Below are 21,583 nucleotides of genomic sequence, written 5' to 3' on the forward strand. Positions count from 1 at the left end.
CGTCTATGGGGTCACACAGAGTCGGACACGACTGAAGTGACTTAGCAGCAGCAGCAGGCTTTATAAATCTAAATCAAATGGCTAGAGTAGTTTACAGTATGTAACCAATTTCGTTGTATATTTAAATTTTCAGTCTTACTCTTAGAAAGAATGATAGCCTAAATTGTGTGTATAAAAATATTTACTGGAGAGTTTAAATATATCTTAGAAAAAGACGTTTTCTTCAGTAAAGGAGTGAAGAACATATAGATTTCATGAAAAACTAGAGGGCCTTTAAAAGAATGCAGAGGCTCTTCATGTACTGGAGATGTAGGAAGGCTCTACTGGGTTAAACAGGAACTGTTAACAGCAGGGACCCATCTTGATTGTGGACAGAGGAGTGAAGAGATCTTTAAGTTTTTTCATTTTAATATATGCTTATTTTAGACAAACAACCTACATTATTTTCATATTTTTCCCCAAAACACTATGAAAATGAGTTAAGCTTTAAAATACATCTTTTTTTTTTTTTTACACTTTCCATTTTGGAGAGAAATGCAGTTGTTCTGAAATAACAGTACATATAAATATATAAGATTTAAGATTTTGAAGAAAGATAGATTTTGCATCCTTAAATTTTTATAGCAACTTGTTTCCTTAAACTTACCTGAAGTACGGGTCCGACTGACACACTGCGTTCGCGGTTTACTTTGAGGTAGGTCACAGGTCAGAATTCGTAGAGCACCTGAGAATCTGAAGAAGAAAATGTGCACAGCAAAGTCATATTAGGGTTAAAGAGATCTGACTGCTGAAAGGACACAATTTCAGATAGTCTCATAATAAAATCCTTTATTAACAGCTAACTGTTCTAGGATATTTATGCCACACTTGCCTACAAGCACACTAATCCAGCCCCTACAAAAAGACTAGTTTGGTGACCATTTATAGTATTTTCCTCAACTGCAGAGTCAATCAGAAGACCTGAGAAATGCTGAAGCTACAGAAGCCTCTGAAATTTTTGTTAATTTTAAAAGTCTGGATAATAGGAAGAAAAAAAAGAAAGAGGAAAAAAAGCAAAGGAAAAATAGCTTAAAAATTAACTGAAAGGAAAAACATGTTCACAACCATAAAGAATTCAGCCTTTATTTCAGGAGGAACAAGACCTGGTATTTAGTCAGATACGCAATGACAACAAAAGTCACCTTGCTCAGCAGGGTAACCCTCTGCACCCGTAAAATACCAAAACTACAGAAGAGGTGAGGTTTGGGAATCAAGAGACTGCCTGTACTTGAGGCTGTTCTGAGATGCCAGCTGTGTTGCTTTTCCCATACATGACAGAATGTGACCTTATTCTGGTGACAACAACAGTTAGGGAGCAACCATCATGTAATTTCCAGGACCGTACTACTTCCAGAATCTCAGATGCGACAACTAACATTTACTGGCAACGTTACGTGTCATGGCACTTCCCATGTGCCAGGCACTGCTGTAAGCACACACACACAGTTCTAACTTATTTACTCCTCACAACCCCATAAAGTAGATGTTAATATTACCTCCATTTTAAAGGTAAGGAAACTCAGGCGGCGATGTTACTTCTAAGATTTGTTACAAAAACTCAAGCAGTCCATGAATATATAAAGACAACACATCTTCCCACCCTCCTGAGCTACCACTATCAAATGGACACTTGGACACAACTTTCCCTGTGCAGTGTGTCTTAAATATTTTTATTATAATTTACTTCTGTGGAATTTCTTTTTAAAGTTATATCTAAGAGCTGCAAAAAGGAGAAGGATCAGAACAAGTTACTTAGCAAGGCAATTTATTCTGATCTTTAACCACGTGTCTTAAATTAACAAAAATTGCCAGCCCAGAGTGAAGGGAAATGAAGGCCACATATTTCTATTGAAAAATGTCTTTCACACATCTTAAAATGACCAAAACATGAGAATTTAAAAGTTCAGTAATAGACTTGACAATAAAAAAGAGTGTATCAGTATAACAGAAAATTCTATAGAAAAATTATTGATAATTTATTGGTCAGTTATTAACTTGACAAATATTTATGATACAATGTTGAGGAGACAAGACAGGTGACATAATCATATACATAATGATCCCAAGAAATATGTTTCAAGTGAAGGATCTATGTAAATTATATTTCTGTATGTGCATATATAAAAAAATTAAATCTTAACAGTAATTACATTTCCAAATGCAATAAGTAGTTTTTAGAATAATCATTTTAGAAAGCCTGGAAAATATATAAAATATAAAAGGATATAAAGAGAAAAATAAGTAGTTAAAAACAACTTTTATTTTCTAGTTAATAGAGAAAAAAGAACAGTTAACCTAGAATTTTAAGAACTTTATTTTACTCAAAATATAAAAACTTTATACAGTTCACATTTTAGTAATTCACAATGCCATTCATTGCTTAATAAATATTCTTGAACACACAATGTCCTGCGTACCTGACATTGCTGACCAAAGAAGACAGGAAGTATTGATTTTCTTTTGAAATGTTCTTTGATTGTATAGGAAAAAATCTGTTATCTTCAGCAACTTCCAAAGCCACATACTTTCCTATTTTGGATGATTTATACAGTCGAAAGTTTCTATTCCTTGTGTAAACGCCTATATAATTAATAAAACAGTATGAGTACATGGTTTCAGTGGTGTATTTCTATAGTCAGCAAATATTAATTCTGTTCAGCATTATTAGAGAAAACACATGGTTCTGGTTCAAAACAGCGACACAGAACCTGAATTTACCTTCTCCCATGGACACACTCTACAACAATATATGAAACAATTTCATGTGTACAAAATCTACAGGGTGGAAGACCCCTTCACATCAGGCAATGAGAGGGAAATCACACTGAAGCAGCTAGGAAAGGCTGAGACACACTCTGGCCATAAACCCCACTCCAGACACAGCAGCTCCCAGCCTTCAGGGAACTCAAACCGGGAACTTCTCCCCAAGGAGCAAAGTACTGCCCATTCAGGTACCTCAGCTTTTAAGACCAGCATCTGAGAGATGAGCCCCGCAAACACCTGGATTTGAAGACCAACTGGGCTCACACCCCAGAGAAACTCTGTTGCTCAGTCACTAGGTTGTGTCTGGCTCTTTGTGACCCCCAGAACTCCAGCACGCCAGGCTTCTTGCCTCAAGAACCCCATGAACACAATGAAAAGGCAAGAAACCCATGGGGCTGTGAAAACTTAGGGGGCTCATGAAGAGCTCACAGGGGAGGCAGTGTGAGACTCACCTGCCTTGGAGTCAAGTTCAGAAGCAGCCCCTTAAAAAGCACCCATTTTTCATGTGAGAGGTTCGTCTGCTAATTTTAAAGCACTGGCCTGAGGGGTAAGGTCTAGTTGGTATACCGAAGGGTGGAGGCTGCTGGGCACCATCTTCCCTCTCGCCTTTTGCCTTGCTAAAGCTGGAGCGAATCACCTTTCCTTCTTGTGTCAGCGGTATCATCTTCACCCCGTACCTTGCTCCAGAGTGCCAGTATCTCCCAGAGGGGAGCTTTTGGGGTCAATGATCTCAAAACCAGGGCAGATGAACTTATCCAATCAAAGTAGCAAAAAAAAAAAAAAAACTAGAAAAAAATTATATATTGCTTAAGGGATTTATGGGACAACATCAAGCAGACCAACATTCACATTACAGGAGTCCTAGAAAAAGATAGGAACAGATAACTTATCTGAAGGAGTGGCTGAAAACTTTCCTAACCTGGGGCAGAAAACAGTCATACCAATATAGGGAGACCAGAGAGTTCTAAATAAGATCAAACCAAAGAGACCCACACCAAGACACGTTATAAATAAAATGTCAAAAGTTAAAGCCAAGAAGAAAATCTTAAACTAGCAATAAAAAACACTTGTCACACGCAAGGGAACCCCTGTAAGACAATCACCAGATTTTTAAGAGATGTTCCAGGCCAGAAGGGAGTGACATGATATATCGAATCCAGCTGACAGAAACAAACCAACCAACCAAGAATACTCCACTGGCAAAGTTACCATGTATAATTGAAGCATAAAGAGTTTTCCAAACAAGCAAAGGCCAAAGGAGTTCATCACCACCAAACCAGCCTTGTAAAAATATTAAAGGGACTTCCTTATACTGAAAAAATAAAAGAGGTGTTAATGGTTTCTCTGTCCATGGGATTCTCCAGACAAGAATACTGCAGTGGGTTGCCATTCCCTTCTCCATGGGATCTTCGTGACCCAGGGATCAAACCCAGGTCTCTTGCACTGCAGGTAGATTCTTTACCACTGAGCCATCTGGGAAGCCCTAAGAAAACAGATGAAGGTACGAGTCACTGGTAAAGGCAGATATACAGTAAAGGCAGTGGACTAAGATAAAATCAGCATGAAGGTTAAAAGACAAAAGCAGTGCAGATACCATACTGAGTGAAGGGGACACAGATCACAGGGGTGGGGTTAAAAGTTAGAAATTCAGAATATTCCCAAACCTAGGTTCTTATCCCTTAAAACAGACTGTTAAAAGTTGTTATATGTAAGCTTCACGGTAACCACAAAGTAAAACCTACAGTACATACACATGACAGAAGGAAACAAAGCATACTCTCCTGCATCGCAGGCAGACTCTTTACCAGTTGAGCCACCAGGGAAGCCCACTAGACAGGCATCAAATCACAAGGGAGAGAGCAAGTAAACTAGAAAGAAACCGAGGACTACAAACCAGCCAGCAGAGAGCTATTAACAATATAGCAATAAGCACATCAGAGAGCAAAGAGAATGAAACGCACAATCGCAGAAAACTAATAAATGACCACGTGGACCACAGCTCCATGCAATTAAGGAAACTATAAGCCAGGCCATGCAGGGCCACCTAGACAGGCGGCTCATGGTGGAGAATTCCGACAAAACGTGGTCCACTGGGGATTCAGCATTCTTGCCGTGAGAACCCCATTTACACTACGAAAAGGCAAAAAGATATGACAGTGAAAGATGAGCCCCTCAGGTCACTAGGTGTCTAATATGCTACTGGAGAAGAGCAGAGAAATAGCTCCAGAGGAATGAAGAGGCTGAGCCAAAGCAGAAAGGATGCCGAGTTGCGGACGTGTCTGGTGCTGAAAGGAAAGTCCAAATCTGTAAAGAACAATACCGCCTAGGACTTTGGAAATGTTAGGTCCATGAATCAAGGTAAATTGCAAGTGGTCAAACAGGAGATGGCAAGAGTGAACATCAACATTTTAGGAATCAGTGAACTAAAATGGATAAATTTATTCAGATGACCATTATATATAGTACTGTGGGCAAGAATCCCTTAGAGGAAATGGAGTAGCCCTCATAGTCAACAAGAATCTGAAATGCAGTACTTGGGTTCGTTCTCAAAAATGACAGAATGATCTCTGTTCGTTTCCAAGGCAAACCATTCAATATCACAGTATCCAAGTCTATGCCCCAACCACTAATGCTGAAGAAGCTGAAGTTGAACCATTCTATGAGGACCTATGAGATCTTCTAGAACTAACACCAAAAAAACATGTCCTTTTCATCACAGGGGACTGGAATGCAAAAGTAGGACGTTGAGATTAACCAGCAAGTTTGGCCTTGGAGTACAGAATGAAGCAGGGCAAAAGCTAACAGAGTTTTGCCAAGAGAACGCACTGGTCATAGCAAACACCCTCTTCCAAGAAACCAAAGATGACTCTACACATGGACATCACCAGATGGCCACTCCCAAAATCAGACTGATTATATTCTTTGCAGCCAATATGGAGAAGCTCTATACAGTCAGCAAAAACAAGACCGGAAGCTGACTATGGCTCAGGTCATGAACTCCTTATTGCAAATTTCAGACTGAAATTGAAGAAAGTAGTGAAAAGCACTGGACCATTCACATATGACCTAAATCAAACCCCTTATGATTATGCAGTGGAGGTGACAAACAGACGCAAGGGATCAGACTTTGTAGACAGAGTGGCTGAAGAACTATGGACAGAGGTTCATAACACTGTACAGGAGGTGGCGAGCAAAACCATCCCCAAGAAAAAGAAATGCAAGAAGGAAAAGTGGCTGCCTGAGGAAACCTTACAGATAGTTGAGAAAAGAAGAGAAAGGAAACACAAAGGAGAAAAAGAAATATACCCAACTGAATGAAGAGTTCCAGAGAATGGCAAGGAGAGATAAGAAAGTCATTTTCAGTGAATGACGCAAAGAAATAAAAAGAAGCAGAATGGAAAAGAGTCTTCAAGAAAATCAGATGTGCCAAGGGAACATTTCATACGATGGGTACAATAAAGGACAGAAATGGCAAGGACCTAACAAGCAGAAGAGCTTAAGAAGACGCGGCGAGAATACACAGAAAAACTCTACAAAAAAGACCTTAATGACCTGGATAACCACGATGGTGTGACCACTCACCTAGAGACAGACATGCTAGAATGTGAAGTCAAGAGGGCCTTAGGAAGCATCACTACAAACAAAGCTAATGGAGGTGATGGAATTCCATCTGAGCTATCTCAAGTCCTAAAAGATGATGCTGTGAAAGTGCTGCACTCAATATGTCAGCAAATTTGGAAAACTCAGGAGTGGCCAGAGGACTGGAAAAAGTCAGTTTTCATTCCAATCCCAAAGAAGGGCAATGCCAAAGAATTCTCAAACAATTGCACAACTGCACGCATTTCACATATTAGCAGAGTAATGCTCAAAATTTTCCAAGCCAGGCTTCAACAGTACATGACTGTAGAACATTCAGATATTCAAGCTAGATTTAGAAAAGGCAGAGGAACCAGAGATCAAATTGCCAATAACCGCTGGATCACAGAAAAAAGAAGAAAATTCCAGAAAAACATCTACTTCTACTTCACTGACTATGCCAAAGCCTTGGACTATGTGGATCACAACAAACTGTGGAAAAATCTGAAAGAGATGGGAATACCAGACCACCTTACCTGCCTCCTGAGAAATCCATATGCAGGTCAACAAGCAATGTTACAACCAGACATGGAACAATGGACTGGTTCCAAATAGGGAAAGGAGTACGTTGAGGCTGTATATTGTCACCCTGCTTATTTAACTTATATGCAGAGTACATCATGAGGAACGCTGGACTGGATGAAGCACAAGCTGGAATCAAGATTTCCGGGAGAAATATCAAGAACCTCAGATATGTAGATGACGCCACCCTTATGGCAGGAAGTGAAGAGGAACTAAACAGCCTCTTTCACTACAGAGGTGAAAGAGAGTGAAAAACCTGGCTTAAAACTCAGCATTCTGTCCCATCACTCGTCACAAATAGATGGGGAAACAACGGAAACAGTGACAGACTTTGTTTACTTGGGCTCCAAAATCACTCCAGATGGTGACTTCAGCTGTGAAAACAAAAGAAGCTTGCTACTTGGAAGAAAACCTATGACAAATCTAGACAGCATATTAAAAAGCAGAGATATTACTTTGCTAACGAAAGTCCATCTAGTCAAAGCTATGGTCTTTCCAGTGGTCATGTATGGATGTTAGAGTTGAACTATAAAGAAAGCTGATCACCAAAGAACTGATGCTTTTGAACTGTGGTGTTGGAGAAGACTCTAAGAGTCCCTTGGGCAGCAAGGAGATCCAACCAGTCCATCCTAAAGGAGATCAGTCCTGAATATTCATTGGAAGGACTGATGCTGAAACTGAAGTTCCAATATCTGGCCACCTGATGAGAAGAGCCAACTCACTAGAAAAGACCCTGATGCTGGGAAAGAGTGAAGGCAGGAGGAGAAGGGGACGACAGAGGATGAGATGGTTGGATGGCATCACCGACGCTATGGACATGGGTTTGAGCAGACTCCGGGAGATGTGAAGGACAGGAAGCCTGGCGTGCTGCAGTCCATGGGGTCACACAGAGTCGACAGGACTGAGCGACTGAATAACAACAACACTAACGTAATTCGGCTGTGTTTGGAATTTACTTCTCCAATACCTGCGCCCCAACATTTCCCGAGGGCAGCTGTCATTAACCCAGACCCAGGTGCTATAAATTAAACTCCTGTGATCGCCAGGGATTAGCTGTAGCTCCCAAAGATGTCCACAAGGCGGCAGCACTTTTCCTTGCCCACCTCAAGCCCTCTTTCTAAGCGGGCAGCCTCCTAGGTTCTAAGCACCCACAAGAATGTACTGTGAACCCCTAAGATCAGTGTGGACGGGGTGACTGTGTGATGCTTTAGGACTTAAGCCCTTGAGTGTTTTCTCTGGCACAATCCACTCTAATTGACCAACCAAGAAGCCAACTTTCCCTCACGGTGTGGTGGCCCCCAAACAAAGGTGGGTGACAGAAAGTGCTGCCGCCTTGTGGACATTTTCGGAACTACAGCTTAATCCCAGGTGCTAACAGGACCTCAATTCACACCTGGGTTTGGGTTAAGGATAGCAGCTCTCAGGAACATCCTGGGGCAGGTATTGGAGAAGTAAACTTGAAACACAGCTGATTTCCAAGAAGCCAACTGCCAAAGGTAAACTGTCCTCAACCACTTTAAAAAGAAAAACAATTTGAAACCTCCCCACAGGTAAGATGATAAGCATCCGTAAGTGCCACAGGAATGTCAGTCAAAAGGCCAATGGGAAATCACATCTCATCTGGCACAATGGCCATCTTTCCAACTCTGAAAACAATAAATGCAGCCGGAAGAAGCAGCCTGGAGAAGAAAGCAATCCCTCTAAATTGGTAGGCATACACACTGGCAGTAGCCAGTATAATGGAGAGGCCTCGAATGACTGAAAAATAAAACTGTCATGATGGGCTAAGCCTAGAATCGGACCTTCCCACCCCGGGGCCTGCATCCTGAGAAAACCACACAGCAAAGGCACACGCAGCACCACTTCCAATCGCCAGACACACCCAGCAACCTCCAACCAAAGACTAGCGCTAAACAAGACATGCCACTTAGGTACAGCAGGCTATTTCTCATTCCTGTAAAAGCGCTGCTGGAGTTACAGAATTATGACGCTGGTGGCCACAGGGATGGGCTCATACACTAAGGAAAGTCAGTCATGCAGAGGTAGAACGTGGTGTATGAGGAATTCTCCAGGTAAACAAAAAACAGAGAGACAAGTCAGCAAATTTATAATGCAGAAAGAGTCTCGAAGAAATCAAAGTCAAACAAATGGTTTCGGTAAAATAAAAAAGAAATCAAAGTGAAAGAATGGAACAAATCAGGAGGTCCGAATGTAAACTGACAAAAAACTCAGTATCTGTAACAATCCACAATGATCATCCCCTTCCTTTTTTGGACATATATAGGGATTCTGTTCTCTAAGAGATAATCCACAAAACTTATCTCCTATCTTCCAGCTTGGTATTCACAGAAAAGTGTCTCTGAGATCACCAACACACAGCGACCTGATGCCCACCATCTGCTACATGTTCTAGGGCCAAAGTCTGAAAAAACAGTAGAGCCAGCCCACAGTTAACAGAACACCCAACCCAGGGCTGCATGCTGACAGCCGTCATGACACTGCAAAGCCACCGCACTTCACAGGAACATCAGCAGCTGGTAAAGAAAAGCAAAGAAAAGCAGGGCCTATTTGATCATCTCTGACCTCCCAGACTAGGGGTGCTGTCCCATCCCCGGAGGCTGGGCATGTTTGGATGCCACTGCTGAACAAAGGTGGGGTCAACACAGCCTGGCTCGGTGCCCCAGGTTGAACCCTTTGGGAGGGTTTATGGTGTGCCAGGTCTGGCTGGGACAAGAGTCCGGTGTGGCATCAAGGCCTCGAGGAATTTCAAAGCAAAATTCAGTTGATCTGCATCTTTCCCATGCTGGGGATCCCAGCTCAAGCCTCCTTCCTGAGAGTGGAGCCTCCTAGCATCTCAGCACCTGGAGCAGTGTACTGTGGAGCCCGAACAGATCAGTCTGGACTGGGTGTCTGCGTGACGCTATAGCGGGGAAGAGTAGCTAGACTCAAACCTTTTCATGTTTGCTCAGGCACAGTCCATTCTAATCCAGCCCCAGGAAGCCAGCTCTCCCTACGGCTCTGGTTGCTGCAGGAAACAAAGGTGGCCAAGAAAAAGTGCTGCAGCCCCTGGACATGTTCTGTGTTGCTGCTGTTCAGTTGTTTGGTCATGTCCGACTCTTTGCGACCCCATGGACTGCAGCATGGCAGGCTTCCCTGTCCTTCCCCATCTCCCAGAGCTTGCTCAAACTCAGGTCCATCGAGTCAGTGATGCCATTCAGCCATGTCATCCTCTGTCATCCCCTTCTTCTCCTGCCTTCAATTTTTCTCAGCATCAGGGTCTTTTCTAATGAGTTGGATCTTCACATCAAGTGGCCAAAGTATTGGAGTTTCAGCCTCAGCATCAGTCCTTCCAATGAATATTCAGGACTGATCTCCTTTAGGATGGACTGGTTGAATCTCCTTGCTGCACAAAGGACTCTCAAGAGTCTTCTCCAACACCACAGTTCAAAAGCATCAATTCTTCAGTGCTGAGCTTTCTTTATAGTCCAACTCTCACCTCCATACATAGCCCAAAAGCGTAGCTTTGACTAGATGGACCTTTTCGGCAAAGTAATGTCTTTGCTTTATAATTCACTGTCTAGGTCTTTCATAGCTTTTCTTCCAAGGAGCAAGCATCATTTCATGGCTGCAGTCACCATCCACAGTGATTTTGGAGCCCAAGAAAAATTGAAGTCTGTCACTGTTTCCATTTTCTGTAACTACTACATAATCCCTGGTGCTCAAAGGACCTCATTTCACAGGACCTGGGTTCGGGTTAATGACAGCTGCCCCCAGGAAACGTCCTGGGGCAGGTACTGGAGAAGTAAATGCCAAACACAGCTGACCTTCAGGAAGCCAACTGCCAAAGGTAAATGTCCTCATCTCCTTTAAATAACCTACTAAACATCACAGCTTAGCTTAGCCTACATTAAACGTGCTCTGAACACTTACGTTAGCCTACTGCTGGGTAAAGCAATCTAACACAAAGCCTATTTTGTAATGAGGTGTTGAGTATCCCATGTAATTTATTGAATAGCATACTGAAAGCGAAAAGCAGACTTGCTGTCCGGATACAGACTGGGTGTAAGTGCGTCAGTTTCCCGTCCCCGTGGAGCTGCAGCTCACTGTCGCCGCCCAGCATCGTACAAGAGTGAAACACACCACACATCACCAGGCCAGGAAAACTCAAAATTCAAAACTCAAAGGACGGTTTCCACTGAATATATCACTTTTCATCATCGTGAAGTCAGGAAGTGGAGAAAAAAGCCTAAGTGAAGCCATCAATAAGTCAGGGACCATCTGTCTGAAAACTCTAAAGACTCCAGCAAAAATCTGTTAGAATAAATGAATACAATAAAGTGGCAGAAAATCAAATCGATGTATAGAAATCTGTGCTGTTTCTATACACTAATAACAAACATCAAAAGAGAAATTAAGAAAACAATCCCATTCACAATTGCATCAAAAAGAATAAAATATCTAAGAATAAATGTAACCAAGGACGCGAAAGACCTGGACACGGAAAACCACAAGCACAGTTCTGAGCCGCAGTGGGATCAGTTCCAGAACACCACAATAAAAGCAGACGCCAGAACAGTCACACGGTCAATGCCACGTACCTAGATCCACAAAAAGATGCTTTTCTCCCATGTCGCTCTTCACTATTAAAAACGAGAGATCAGGACTGCTTTGCTGAGCTGACCCCAGCCTCCCCAACCGCTCTGAATTCGATGTCCAGCTCTCTCCTGCATCGTTACTGGGGGACATTTTACTAAAGCAAGTTCCGTGTTCACTTGGTGTTTCAGAAAAATCGGTAAATTCACGGCCCGTCGCCTCTGGGGTCATATCGTCATCTTCACTGGCAATTACGTCAAGAGCAGGCTGCAAGATTTTTCGCACAAAATTACCTAAAGGAAAAATAAAAAGATTAATCAAACTCTTTTCAGCAAACCATAACAAGATCCAGGCACAGAGCCACACGTGGCAATTTTACGCAGTAGGGCTTCTATTTTTGATTTCTGGTTTTAAGGCTGAGTAGTTATTAAAAACTGTAACACACCTCTCCTATGTGTCCCTCCTGTGTGATCTTTAACTTTTTAAATTCCCTTTCACAAGGGAGCTTGTGTAACTTATGCTCAAATGAAGGTTGGCGTGAGCTTTGTCAGTGTTGCTAGTGTGGGCCTGGGTCTAAGGCTTTGTCACCAAACACGCACTTTGATGAATACAAACTGAAAAGAGTTCACATTGAAATCAATGCCTGAAGAATTTTATTTATTAATAAAATAAAGCAAGGCTCATATGTGTGAACAGTGCTCTACCAAGCTCGGCCATACTCTCCTGAGGTCAGGATGTCAGCAAATTCCTCAGAACTTGCTTCTCTCTCCTTTACCTGCCCTGACATCGCCAAGAACCCTGACATTCACAGCCATCAGTTTAAGGTTCATGCTCTTCCTCCCTTCTTCTATGTGGCCATAGGCTGGGTTGTGGCCCAATAACTAAAATCCAGAACTAAAGCAAGTAAATACATTTATTGTATGTCAAGATTTATTCTAAGAGCTCTAAGCATCAGTAGTGACATCCAGAACCTAGAAAACATCGCATGACAATCCGGAGCCTCTTTAAACTTTCATATCTTGTTTATACCACAAAAATCAAGGAAATAATTTGGTTAGGCTGTTTCACGCGTAACAACGGTGGACAAATGCACTACTATAAGAAAAATAGATTTTAATCTTTAAAGCTAGTACAGTCTGGGTTTGTTACTTATTTACCGGATAGCTTGAACCCTTAAATTACAAGATACACATGCTCTAAGTTCAAACTTCTTCCTCCAAATTAGATTCAATTACTTCCTTAATCAAAGGAACAAATTCACTGTCTTGTATAACACTAAGCATCAAAATGAAAGCAAAAGCATTTGATGCTTGCAGTCATATCAGACAAGATTATCTCTGGGATGAGGGAAACATATACTGAGTTTAAAAAAAAAATCATGATATATCAGAGGACAATAAAGCAAAAAATTGATAAAGTCAATTTTCCTGGAAATGTACAAAAAATTACACCTACTTGACACCAAGAACACGTGGTTACTGAAGCAGCTGTAATCGTGATATATCAGAGGACAGTAAAGCAATAAATTGATAAAGTCAATTTATCACTTGACACTCCAGAAGGCGTGGCTGCAGACTGGCTGCGAAGGTCACGCTCAGCAGGTCGGGCGGCCTCTGACCTGCAGCACGGAGCCAACCGGGCCAGGCTGGGACCACGGAGGGGCCACCTTAACGCCAACTCCGGCTCCGCAAAGGGCTCTGCCCTCTGCTGCCCTTCCCAGGCCGCATGTCCCTCTCCTCATCATTCACACAGGGACTACTGGCTGGGAATAACCCAAAAGAATACATCAATCACAAAATGTCAGGCTCTGTGGCAGGCTGGAGGCAGAGTGCTTCAGGCAGAGCAAGTCTGGACACCCTGCTCACAGTCTGTGCTCTTACACCTAGTCTAACTCCTCTTTCTGAAAGGCTGACAACAGGGAATAGAAATGTCACCAAGAGACACATCGAGAGGAACCACGGTGGAGAACGGGGTTGTTTCAGTCTCTGCACCTCTGGTTCTGGCTGCTCACAATGCCAGAGGGTCACAGCCTCAGACGGCACCCCACTTAATCCCCTGGGGCTGTGCCCCTCACTCTTGCCACCCTAGATCCCCACTGCTCCCCACATCAGTCACCAACGCATGTCTCTGTACTTTTGCTTATGTTGCTCTGACAGGAAAGCCTTTCTTATTTTAGTCTGTATGATGGAATTTGATTTCAAGCCCAGCTTGACTGTCAGCTGCCTTGAGAAAATCGCTATAGCAGAGACGACTACCTACCTGTCGAAGTTCCCTTCTCCCCTTCCTCCCCAGCAACAAATCTCAACATTGAGCCTTGGGGCTAGGAGTCACAGAGCAGAGCTGTGAGGAGTACACAGGAATCAGAGAAATACTCTGCTGAGGCCTCCATGTCCACACCCTGACAGCAGAGCCCACCTGACACGCAGCCACTCATTCAGCAAATGCTACATCACTACTCGTACTTATGACTGCCTCTGCGACTGTTATCTTATTAATGTTACTGATAAAGACATATTACCTGATAAGATCTGGAAATACAAAAGTGAATAAGAAACACTGAATAACATCAATAACATTCATGCCCTAAAGAAACATTAACTGGAACAGAGAAAACAAAAAAAATCAAGAAATCACCCCGAAAAGTGGTGGATGCTTTGACGTAACAGGTACTGGGTGCGCTCTCAAACCAGATGACACACAAACCAAAGTCTTCGGGTTTGAGAGGTAACAGAAACGGCTTCTCAGATGACAACACCTACACCGAATCTCAGCAGACCACGTGAACAGGCCAGAGGGCGGTGACAAAAAGTGCAAAGCCCCAGGGAAAATGCGGCCTGGTGGGAGCTAACTGAAGGGCAGTTAGGGGTAAGAGCAGCCAAGCGCTCAGAGGCGAGGCCAGCACCCCGCGGGCCTCGTCTTGTGAACTGGGACCTCTGCACTCTCCCCTGAAGGCAAGGAATGACCTGGAACAGTCGAGGCACGCAAGTGGTATTATCAGATCACTTCCGCTATCAGACTAGAGTCAGTGAGTGACAGCGTTTCTACTGAGGTGGCTGGGTGGCCGCTCACACCACTCAGGTACACGTGTCACAGGAGAAGGAGCAAGTCTGGAGGAAAAGACGAGCAGCGTGGTTAAAGATGTGCTGCGTTTGAAGTCTGTGTGGGGATGTCTAACGTGAGACCGATCTTGGCTGCAGATAAAGATTTGAGAGTCATCAACACACAAATGGGAACTGAAGCCACACCAGTGGGTGATCATGAAGGTTACAGACAGAATGAAAAGAAGGACAAGGACAGACTGGACAATTACTAATACCCAAGGGATGAAAGCTTGCATATTAATAAGTATTGAATCTGGAGTACAAACTGAAGCAGGGCGAAGGCTAACAGAGTTCTGCCAAGAGAACTGGTCATAGCAAACACCCTCTTCCAACAACACAAGAGAAGACTCTACACATGGACATCACCAGACGGTCAACACCGAAATCAGACTGATTATATATTCTTAGCAGGTGAAGATGGAGAAGCTCTATACAGTCAGCAAAAACAAGACTGGGAGCTGACTGTGGCTCAGATCATGAACTCCTTATTGCCAAATTCAGACTTAAATTGAAGAAAGTAGAAAAAACCATTAGGCCATTCAGGTATGACCTAAATCAAATCCCTTATGATTGTACAGTGGAGTGACAAATAGATTCAAGGGATTAGATCGGATAGAGTGCCTGAAGAACTATGGAAGGAGATACGTAACACTGTACAGGAGGTGGTGACCAAAACCATCCCGAAGAAAAAGAAATGCAAAAATGAGGAGGCCTTACAAAGAGCTGAGAAAAGAAGAGAAACGAAAGGCAAAGGAGAAAAGGAAAGATATACCCATCTGAATACAGAGTTCCAAAGAATAGCAAGGAGAGACAAGAAAGCCTTCCTCAGTGATAAAAGATGAAAACAACAGAATGGGAAAGACTAGAGATCTCTTAAAGAAAATCAGAGATACTAAGGGAACATTTCATGCAAAGATGGGCACAATAAAAGGATAGAAACAGTATGGACCTGACAGAGGCAGAAGAGACTAAGGAGAGATGGCAAGAATACACAGAAGAACTGTACAAAAAGGTCTTTATGACCCAGATAACCACGATGGTGTGATCACTGACCTAGAGCCAGACATCCTGGAAAGTGAAGTCAAGTGGGCCTTAGGAAGCATCACTACAAACAAAGCTAGTGGAGGTGATGGAATTCCAGCTGAGATATTTCAAACCCTAAAAGATAATGCTATAAAAGTGCTTCACTCAATACGCCAGCAAATTTGGAAAATTCAGCAGTGGCCACAGGACTGGAAAAGGTCAGTTTTTCCAATGCCAAAGAAGGGCAATGTCAAAGAATGTTCAAACTACCGCACAACTGCACTCATTTCACATGCAAGGTAATGCTCTAAATCCTTCAAGCTAGGCTTCAACAGTATGTGAACTGAGAACTTCCAGATGTACAAGCTGGATTTAGAAAAGGCAGAGGAACCAGAGAACGAACTGACAACATCCACTGGATCATAGAAAAAGCAAGGGAATTCCTGCAAAATATCTATTTCTGCTTCACTGACCGTGCCAAAGCCTTTGATTGTGTGGATCACAGCAAACTGCGGAAAATTCTTAAAGAGATGGTAATGCCAGACCACCTTACCTGCCTCCTGGGAAACCAGTATGCAGGAAAAGAAGCAACAGTTAGAACCAGGCATGGAACAATGAACTGGTTCAAAACTGGAAAAAGAGTATATCAAGGCTGTATACTGTCACCCTGCTTGTTTAACCTACATGCAGAGTACATTACGTAAAATGCTGGACTGGATGAAGCTCAAGCTGGAATCGTGATTGCCAGGAGAAATATCAATAACCTCAGATATGCAGATGACACCAATAAAGAGCCTCTTGATGAAAGTGAAAGAGGAGAGTGAAAAAGCTGGCTTAAAACTCAGCATTCAGAAAACTAAGATCATGGCATCCAATCCCATCACTTCATGGCAAATAGAAGAGGAAAAAGTGGAAACAGTGACAGAATTTATTTTCTTGGGCTCCAAAGTCACTGCAGATGGTGACTGCAGTCATGAAATTAAGAGACGCTTGCTCCTTGAAACAAAAGCTCTGATACCTTGGAAGAAAAGCTCTGACACATCTAGACAGCATATTAAAAAGCAAAGGCATCAGTTTGGTGACAAAGGTCCACACAGTCAAAGCTATGGTTTTTCCAGTAGTCATGTACGGACTATATGTGAGAGCTGGACCATAAAGAAGGCCGAGTGCCAAAGAACTGACGCTTTAAAACTGTGGTGCTGGAAAAGACGCTTAAGAGTTCCTTGGACAACAAGATCAAAGTAGTCTGTCCGAAAGGAAATCAACCCTGAATATTCACTGGAAGGACTGATGCTGAAGCTCCAATGTTTTGGCCACCTGATGTGAAGAGCTAAATCACTGGAAAAGACCCTGATGCTGGGAAAGATTGAAGGCAGGAGGAGAAGTGGGCAACAGAGGATGAGATGGTTGGATGGCCTCATTGGCTCAATGAATATGAGTCTGAGCAAACTCCAGGAGATAGTGGGGGACAGGGAAGCCTGGTGTGCTGCAGTCCATGGGGTCACAAAGAATCAGATATGACTGATGAACTGAACAACAACTAGCGATTAAAGAGAGAAGAAATATCCAACTAAGCAAACAGAAAATGGGGAGATAATGAGTCCCTGGCACACAGCACACTAGTCCACTTGACCTCCTGTTACCCTACTTGAGCAATCAGACCTTGACTTTGATGCCAGTCCGTTAATAGCTATGTTCATGCCTTTGCCCTTGGTACCCTTGAAATTGTCAGATACTTGTTCTGAATGGATTGCCTGTTACCTGAACTTCAGTCAGTCACCTGCTTGCCCGACCTCTGCTAAGACACACACTCAGGAGTTTGACTTCTATTTAGACCTTGGTTTTCAGTGTTTCCTTTCTGCCTATTCGTTCTCTGCACTGATTTCACTTATATCTGGGCCTGTACCCCTAAATGTCTAGTCCTGGAATTAATCCTCTGGTTATACTTTCAGGGTCACACATCTAGACTTCTCCCCACCCTAACATTTGACCTGGAACAACAAACAAGGCTTCATGAATCTGGCCTGGAACCCAAGCCCAGTCCTCATGTATTAAAGGATAGTGAAGTGAAGTCGCTCAGTCGTGTCCGACTCTTTGCGACCCCATGGACTGAAGCCTACCAGGTTCCTCTGTCATGGGATTTTCCAGGCAAGAGTACGGGAGTGGGGTGCCATTGCCTTCTCCTATTAAAGGATAAAGCAAATGCTAAAACACTAAAGCAAAGGTCAGAAATCCCAATCTGAGGCATCACAGCTAAGACCTGAATTGGGTCTCTCCTGCATTACCCAGAAAACTTCTGAAACGACTCTTCTTGGAATAGAAACCAGGCCCGTGGCATGGGTGACCATCCCAGTATCCAAAGCAAGAGGCACCACTGCCGAGGATATCCTGAGTACACGAATGCGTCTACACCGTGTCGGGCACAGAAGTCAGTCTAGAGCTAGAGGCAACTCCCGAAAACATGAAAAATCATGATTTATTTCTTAGGACAGGGTAATTAATGATCATTAAATGTGACAAATACAAAACTTGAAGAAGAAAGGAAAATATGTTTTCAATATAACTGCAACTTGAAAAAAAAAAAACAGTTCACTTACCAACATGAATATTATCTTTAAATGCCACATCACGGAGTTGAAATATTAAATGGCGGCTAAATTTTTCCTCAGTGCTAGAATCTAAATTGAGGACATCTTCAGCTGAACAGTTAACTGTATAAAACTCTTGAAGAGCTTTACAAACGTGCTGAGAATGCAAGGAAAATTAATTACACATTATTTTTAATTTGTTTTAAAATCTTTTCATAAGCAAAATTCAAATCTTAGTACAAGTAAGTCTGACCTATTTTGATATCTGATTACATAACAATTTGTTGAATTACTTTATTTAAATATACATATTTAAATTACTACACATTTATGTTCAAAAATTCATAGGCTCTCAGGATTAAAGGCCTCTCAAGATTCGAATAATTTACCTTATATGTTAATCTCTAAAATCAAAATATTTTTAAGCAGCTCTTTAAATATTAACTGAGTTAAAAAGTCACTAATTCTGTTGTTTATAATTTTAGTTTTCAGAAAGTTCCTCACGTACACTGAGCCCAAATCTTCCTCCAAGAATAAGGCCTCTGGGGCTAGATAATGATAATACAGGCAGTTATGCATCACAGCAAAGTAGCGAGCACAGGGGCGGGAGGACAAGACTAGAAATCAGGAAGACCAGAAACAATGTCGGGAAACGGGAAACAGTGAGCTGAACATCTAAGGTTTCCATGTGATGTTGGGAAGGAAGCCCCTGCGACCCCAGGAATGAGGTGAGGGAGGCGAGGCCCAGAGCCCAGGAGGGGTCCTGAAGAAATGGCCAAAGAGCCACGGAGAACAGGTCAGCAGGGGGGAAGGACTGTGGGAGCCCCCACCCCGGCCGCGGGAGAGAGGGCAGCGGGGGCTCCTCCTGAGGCAGTGATCAAGCCCTGAGCCTTTGGAGTAGGAGCACTGACTCCAAGACCCTAGACTCCCAGAGAACTAACCCTAAGGAATATCAAACAGTGAGAAGTGGGACAAAGGAAACCACCTGAATGCAAGACCCGGCATCACCCAACCACCAGTAGCACCCTGTGCAGGACACCTCATCTAAACAACAGAACAAAAATACAAACCCAGTCATCAGCAGACAGGATTACCACCTCACTCAGCCTTGCCCATCAGAGGAAAAACAAACAGTAAACAAAAACTCAGCACAAATCTCACCCTATACGAAGCTTACACAAACCACTGGACCAACCTCAGGAGGAAAGAAACCAAAAGGAAGAAAGAATTCAACCCTGAAGCCTGGGAAAAGGAGACCTCAAACACAGTAAGTTAAAGAGAGAAAAATGAAAAGGCAGAGAAGTACTACACAAATGAAGGAACAAACAGGAAACACAAGTCCAAATAAATGAAGAGGAAATAGGAAAACGACCTGAAAAAGAATTCAGAATAATGATAGTAAAGATGATCAAAAACCTTGAAAACAAAATGGAGAAAATGCAAGAATCAATTAACAAAGACCTAGAAGAATTAAAGAATAAACATAAAAAGAACACAATTACTGAAATTAAAAACACTCTGGAAGGAATCAATAGCAGAGTATCTGAAGCAGAAGAACTAATCAGTGAGCTGGAAGATAAAATGGTGGAAATAACTTCTGAACAGCAAAATAAGGTAAAAAGAATGAAAAGAACTGAGGATAATCTCAGAGACCTCAGGATATTATCAAACGCACCAACCTGGGAATTATGGGCATCCCAGAAGAAGAGAAAAAGAAAGGGTATGAGAAAATTTTTAAAGAGATTATAGTTGAAAATTTCCCCAACGTGGAAAAGGAAATAGTCGATCAAGTCCAAGAGGCTCAAAGACTCCCATACAGGATAAACCCAAGAAGAAACACGCCAAGACACATACTAATCAAACTAACAAAGACTAAACACAAAGAAAGAATATTAAAAGCAGCAAAGGAGAAGCAACAAGTAACACACAAGGGAAACCCCATACGCTTAAAAGCTGATCTTCCAGCAGAAACTCTGCAGGCCAGAACGGAATGGCAGGATATATTTAAAGTACTGAAAGGGAAGAATCTACAACCAAGACCACTATACCCAGCAAGGATCTCATTCAAAATTGACGGAGAAATCAAAAGCTTTTCAGACAAGCAACAGTGAAGAGAATTCAGTACCACCAAACCAGCTTCACAACAAACGTTAACGGGACTTATATAGTCAAGAAATACAGGAGAAAGAAAAAGATCTACAAAATCAACCCCAAACAATTAAGAAAATGGCAACAGGAACATATATATATCAATAATTACTTTAAATGTAAATGGATTAAATGCTCCAACCAAAAGACACAGACTGGCTGAATGGATACAAAAACGAGACCCGTATATGTGCTGTCCACAAGAAACCCACTGCAGACCTCAAGTCACATATAGACTGAAAGTGAGAGGATAGAAAAATATATTCCATGAAAATGGGAAGCAAAAGAAAGCTGGAGTAGCAATCCTCATATCAGACAAAATAGACCTTAAAATAAAGAAGATTACAAGAGATAAGGAAAGACACTACATAATGATCAAGGGATCAATCCAAGAGGAAGACATAACAATTGCAAATATCTATGCACCCGACATAGGAGCACCTCAATACATAAAACAAACACTAAAAGACATAAAAGGAGAAGTTGACAGTACCACAATAATAGTAGGAGACTTTAACACCCCACTCACACCAACGGACAGATCATCAAAACAGAAAATTAATGAGGAAACACAAGTCTTAAGTGATACGTTAGATGAGATGGATCTCACTGATATCTTCAGGACATTCCATCCAAATGCAGAATACACCTTCTCAAAAGCTCATGGAACATTCTCCAGGATAGACCACATCTTGGGTCATAAAATAAACCTCAATAAATTTAAGAAAACTGAAATCATATCAAGCATCTTCTCTGACCACAACGCTATGAGACTATTTATCAATTACAAGGAAAAAACCGTAAGAAACACAGACACGTGGAGACTAAACAACGCGTCTCTACATAACCAGCAGGTCACTGAGGAAGTCAAAGGGGAATCAAAACATTTCTGCAAACAAATGACAGTGAAAACACCACAACTCAAAACCTATGGGATGCAGCAAAAGCAGTTCTCAGAGGGAAGTTTATAGCAATACAACCCTACCTCAAGAAACAAGGAAAACATCGAGTAGACAACCTAACTTTACACCCAAAACAACTGGAAAAAGAACAAAAATTAGTAGAAGGAAAGAAATCATAAAGACCTAAGCAGAAATAAATGAAAAACAATAGTAAAGATGAATAAAACTAAAAGCTGGTTCTTTGAGAAGATAAAACAAAATTGACTAA

At 42.2% G+C, this 21,583-nt stretch overlaps 1 protein-coding gene across 6 annotated transcripts in view; it reads right to left on the reverse strand.

The window, feature by feature from the left end:
* Positions 1-21,583, reverse strand: part of PRIMPOL (primase and DNA directed polymerase) — a 46,183-nt gene that overhangs the window by 9,432 nt on the left and 15,168 nt on the right. For all 6 annotated transcript variants that reach the window (XM_088832715.1, XM_088832714.1, XM_055416398.2 and 3 more), the window contains 4 exons: positions 18,275-18,422; positions 11,559-11,846; positions 2,457-2,619; positions 647-732 (listed from right to left, as the gene is read on the reverse strand). In XM_088832715.1, the coding sequence (XP_088688841.1) occupies positions 647-732; positions 2,457-2,619; positions 11,559-11,846; positions 18,275-18,422 (685 nt within the window). The remainder of the gene's footprint in view (positions 1-646; positions 733-2,456; positions 2,620-11,558; positions 11,847-18,274; positions 18,423-21,583) is intronic.

Source organism: Moschus berezovskii, chromosome 26, assembly GCF_049115385.1.
Source record: "Moschus berezovskii isolate FMDL1 chromosome 26, NW_MosBer_1.0, whole genome shotgun sequence".
Lineage (NCBI taxonomy): Eukaryota > Metazoa > Chordata > Mammalia > Artiodactyla > Moschidae > Moschus > Moschus berezovskii.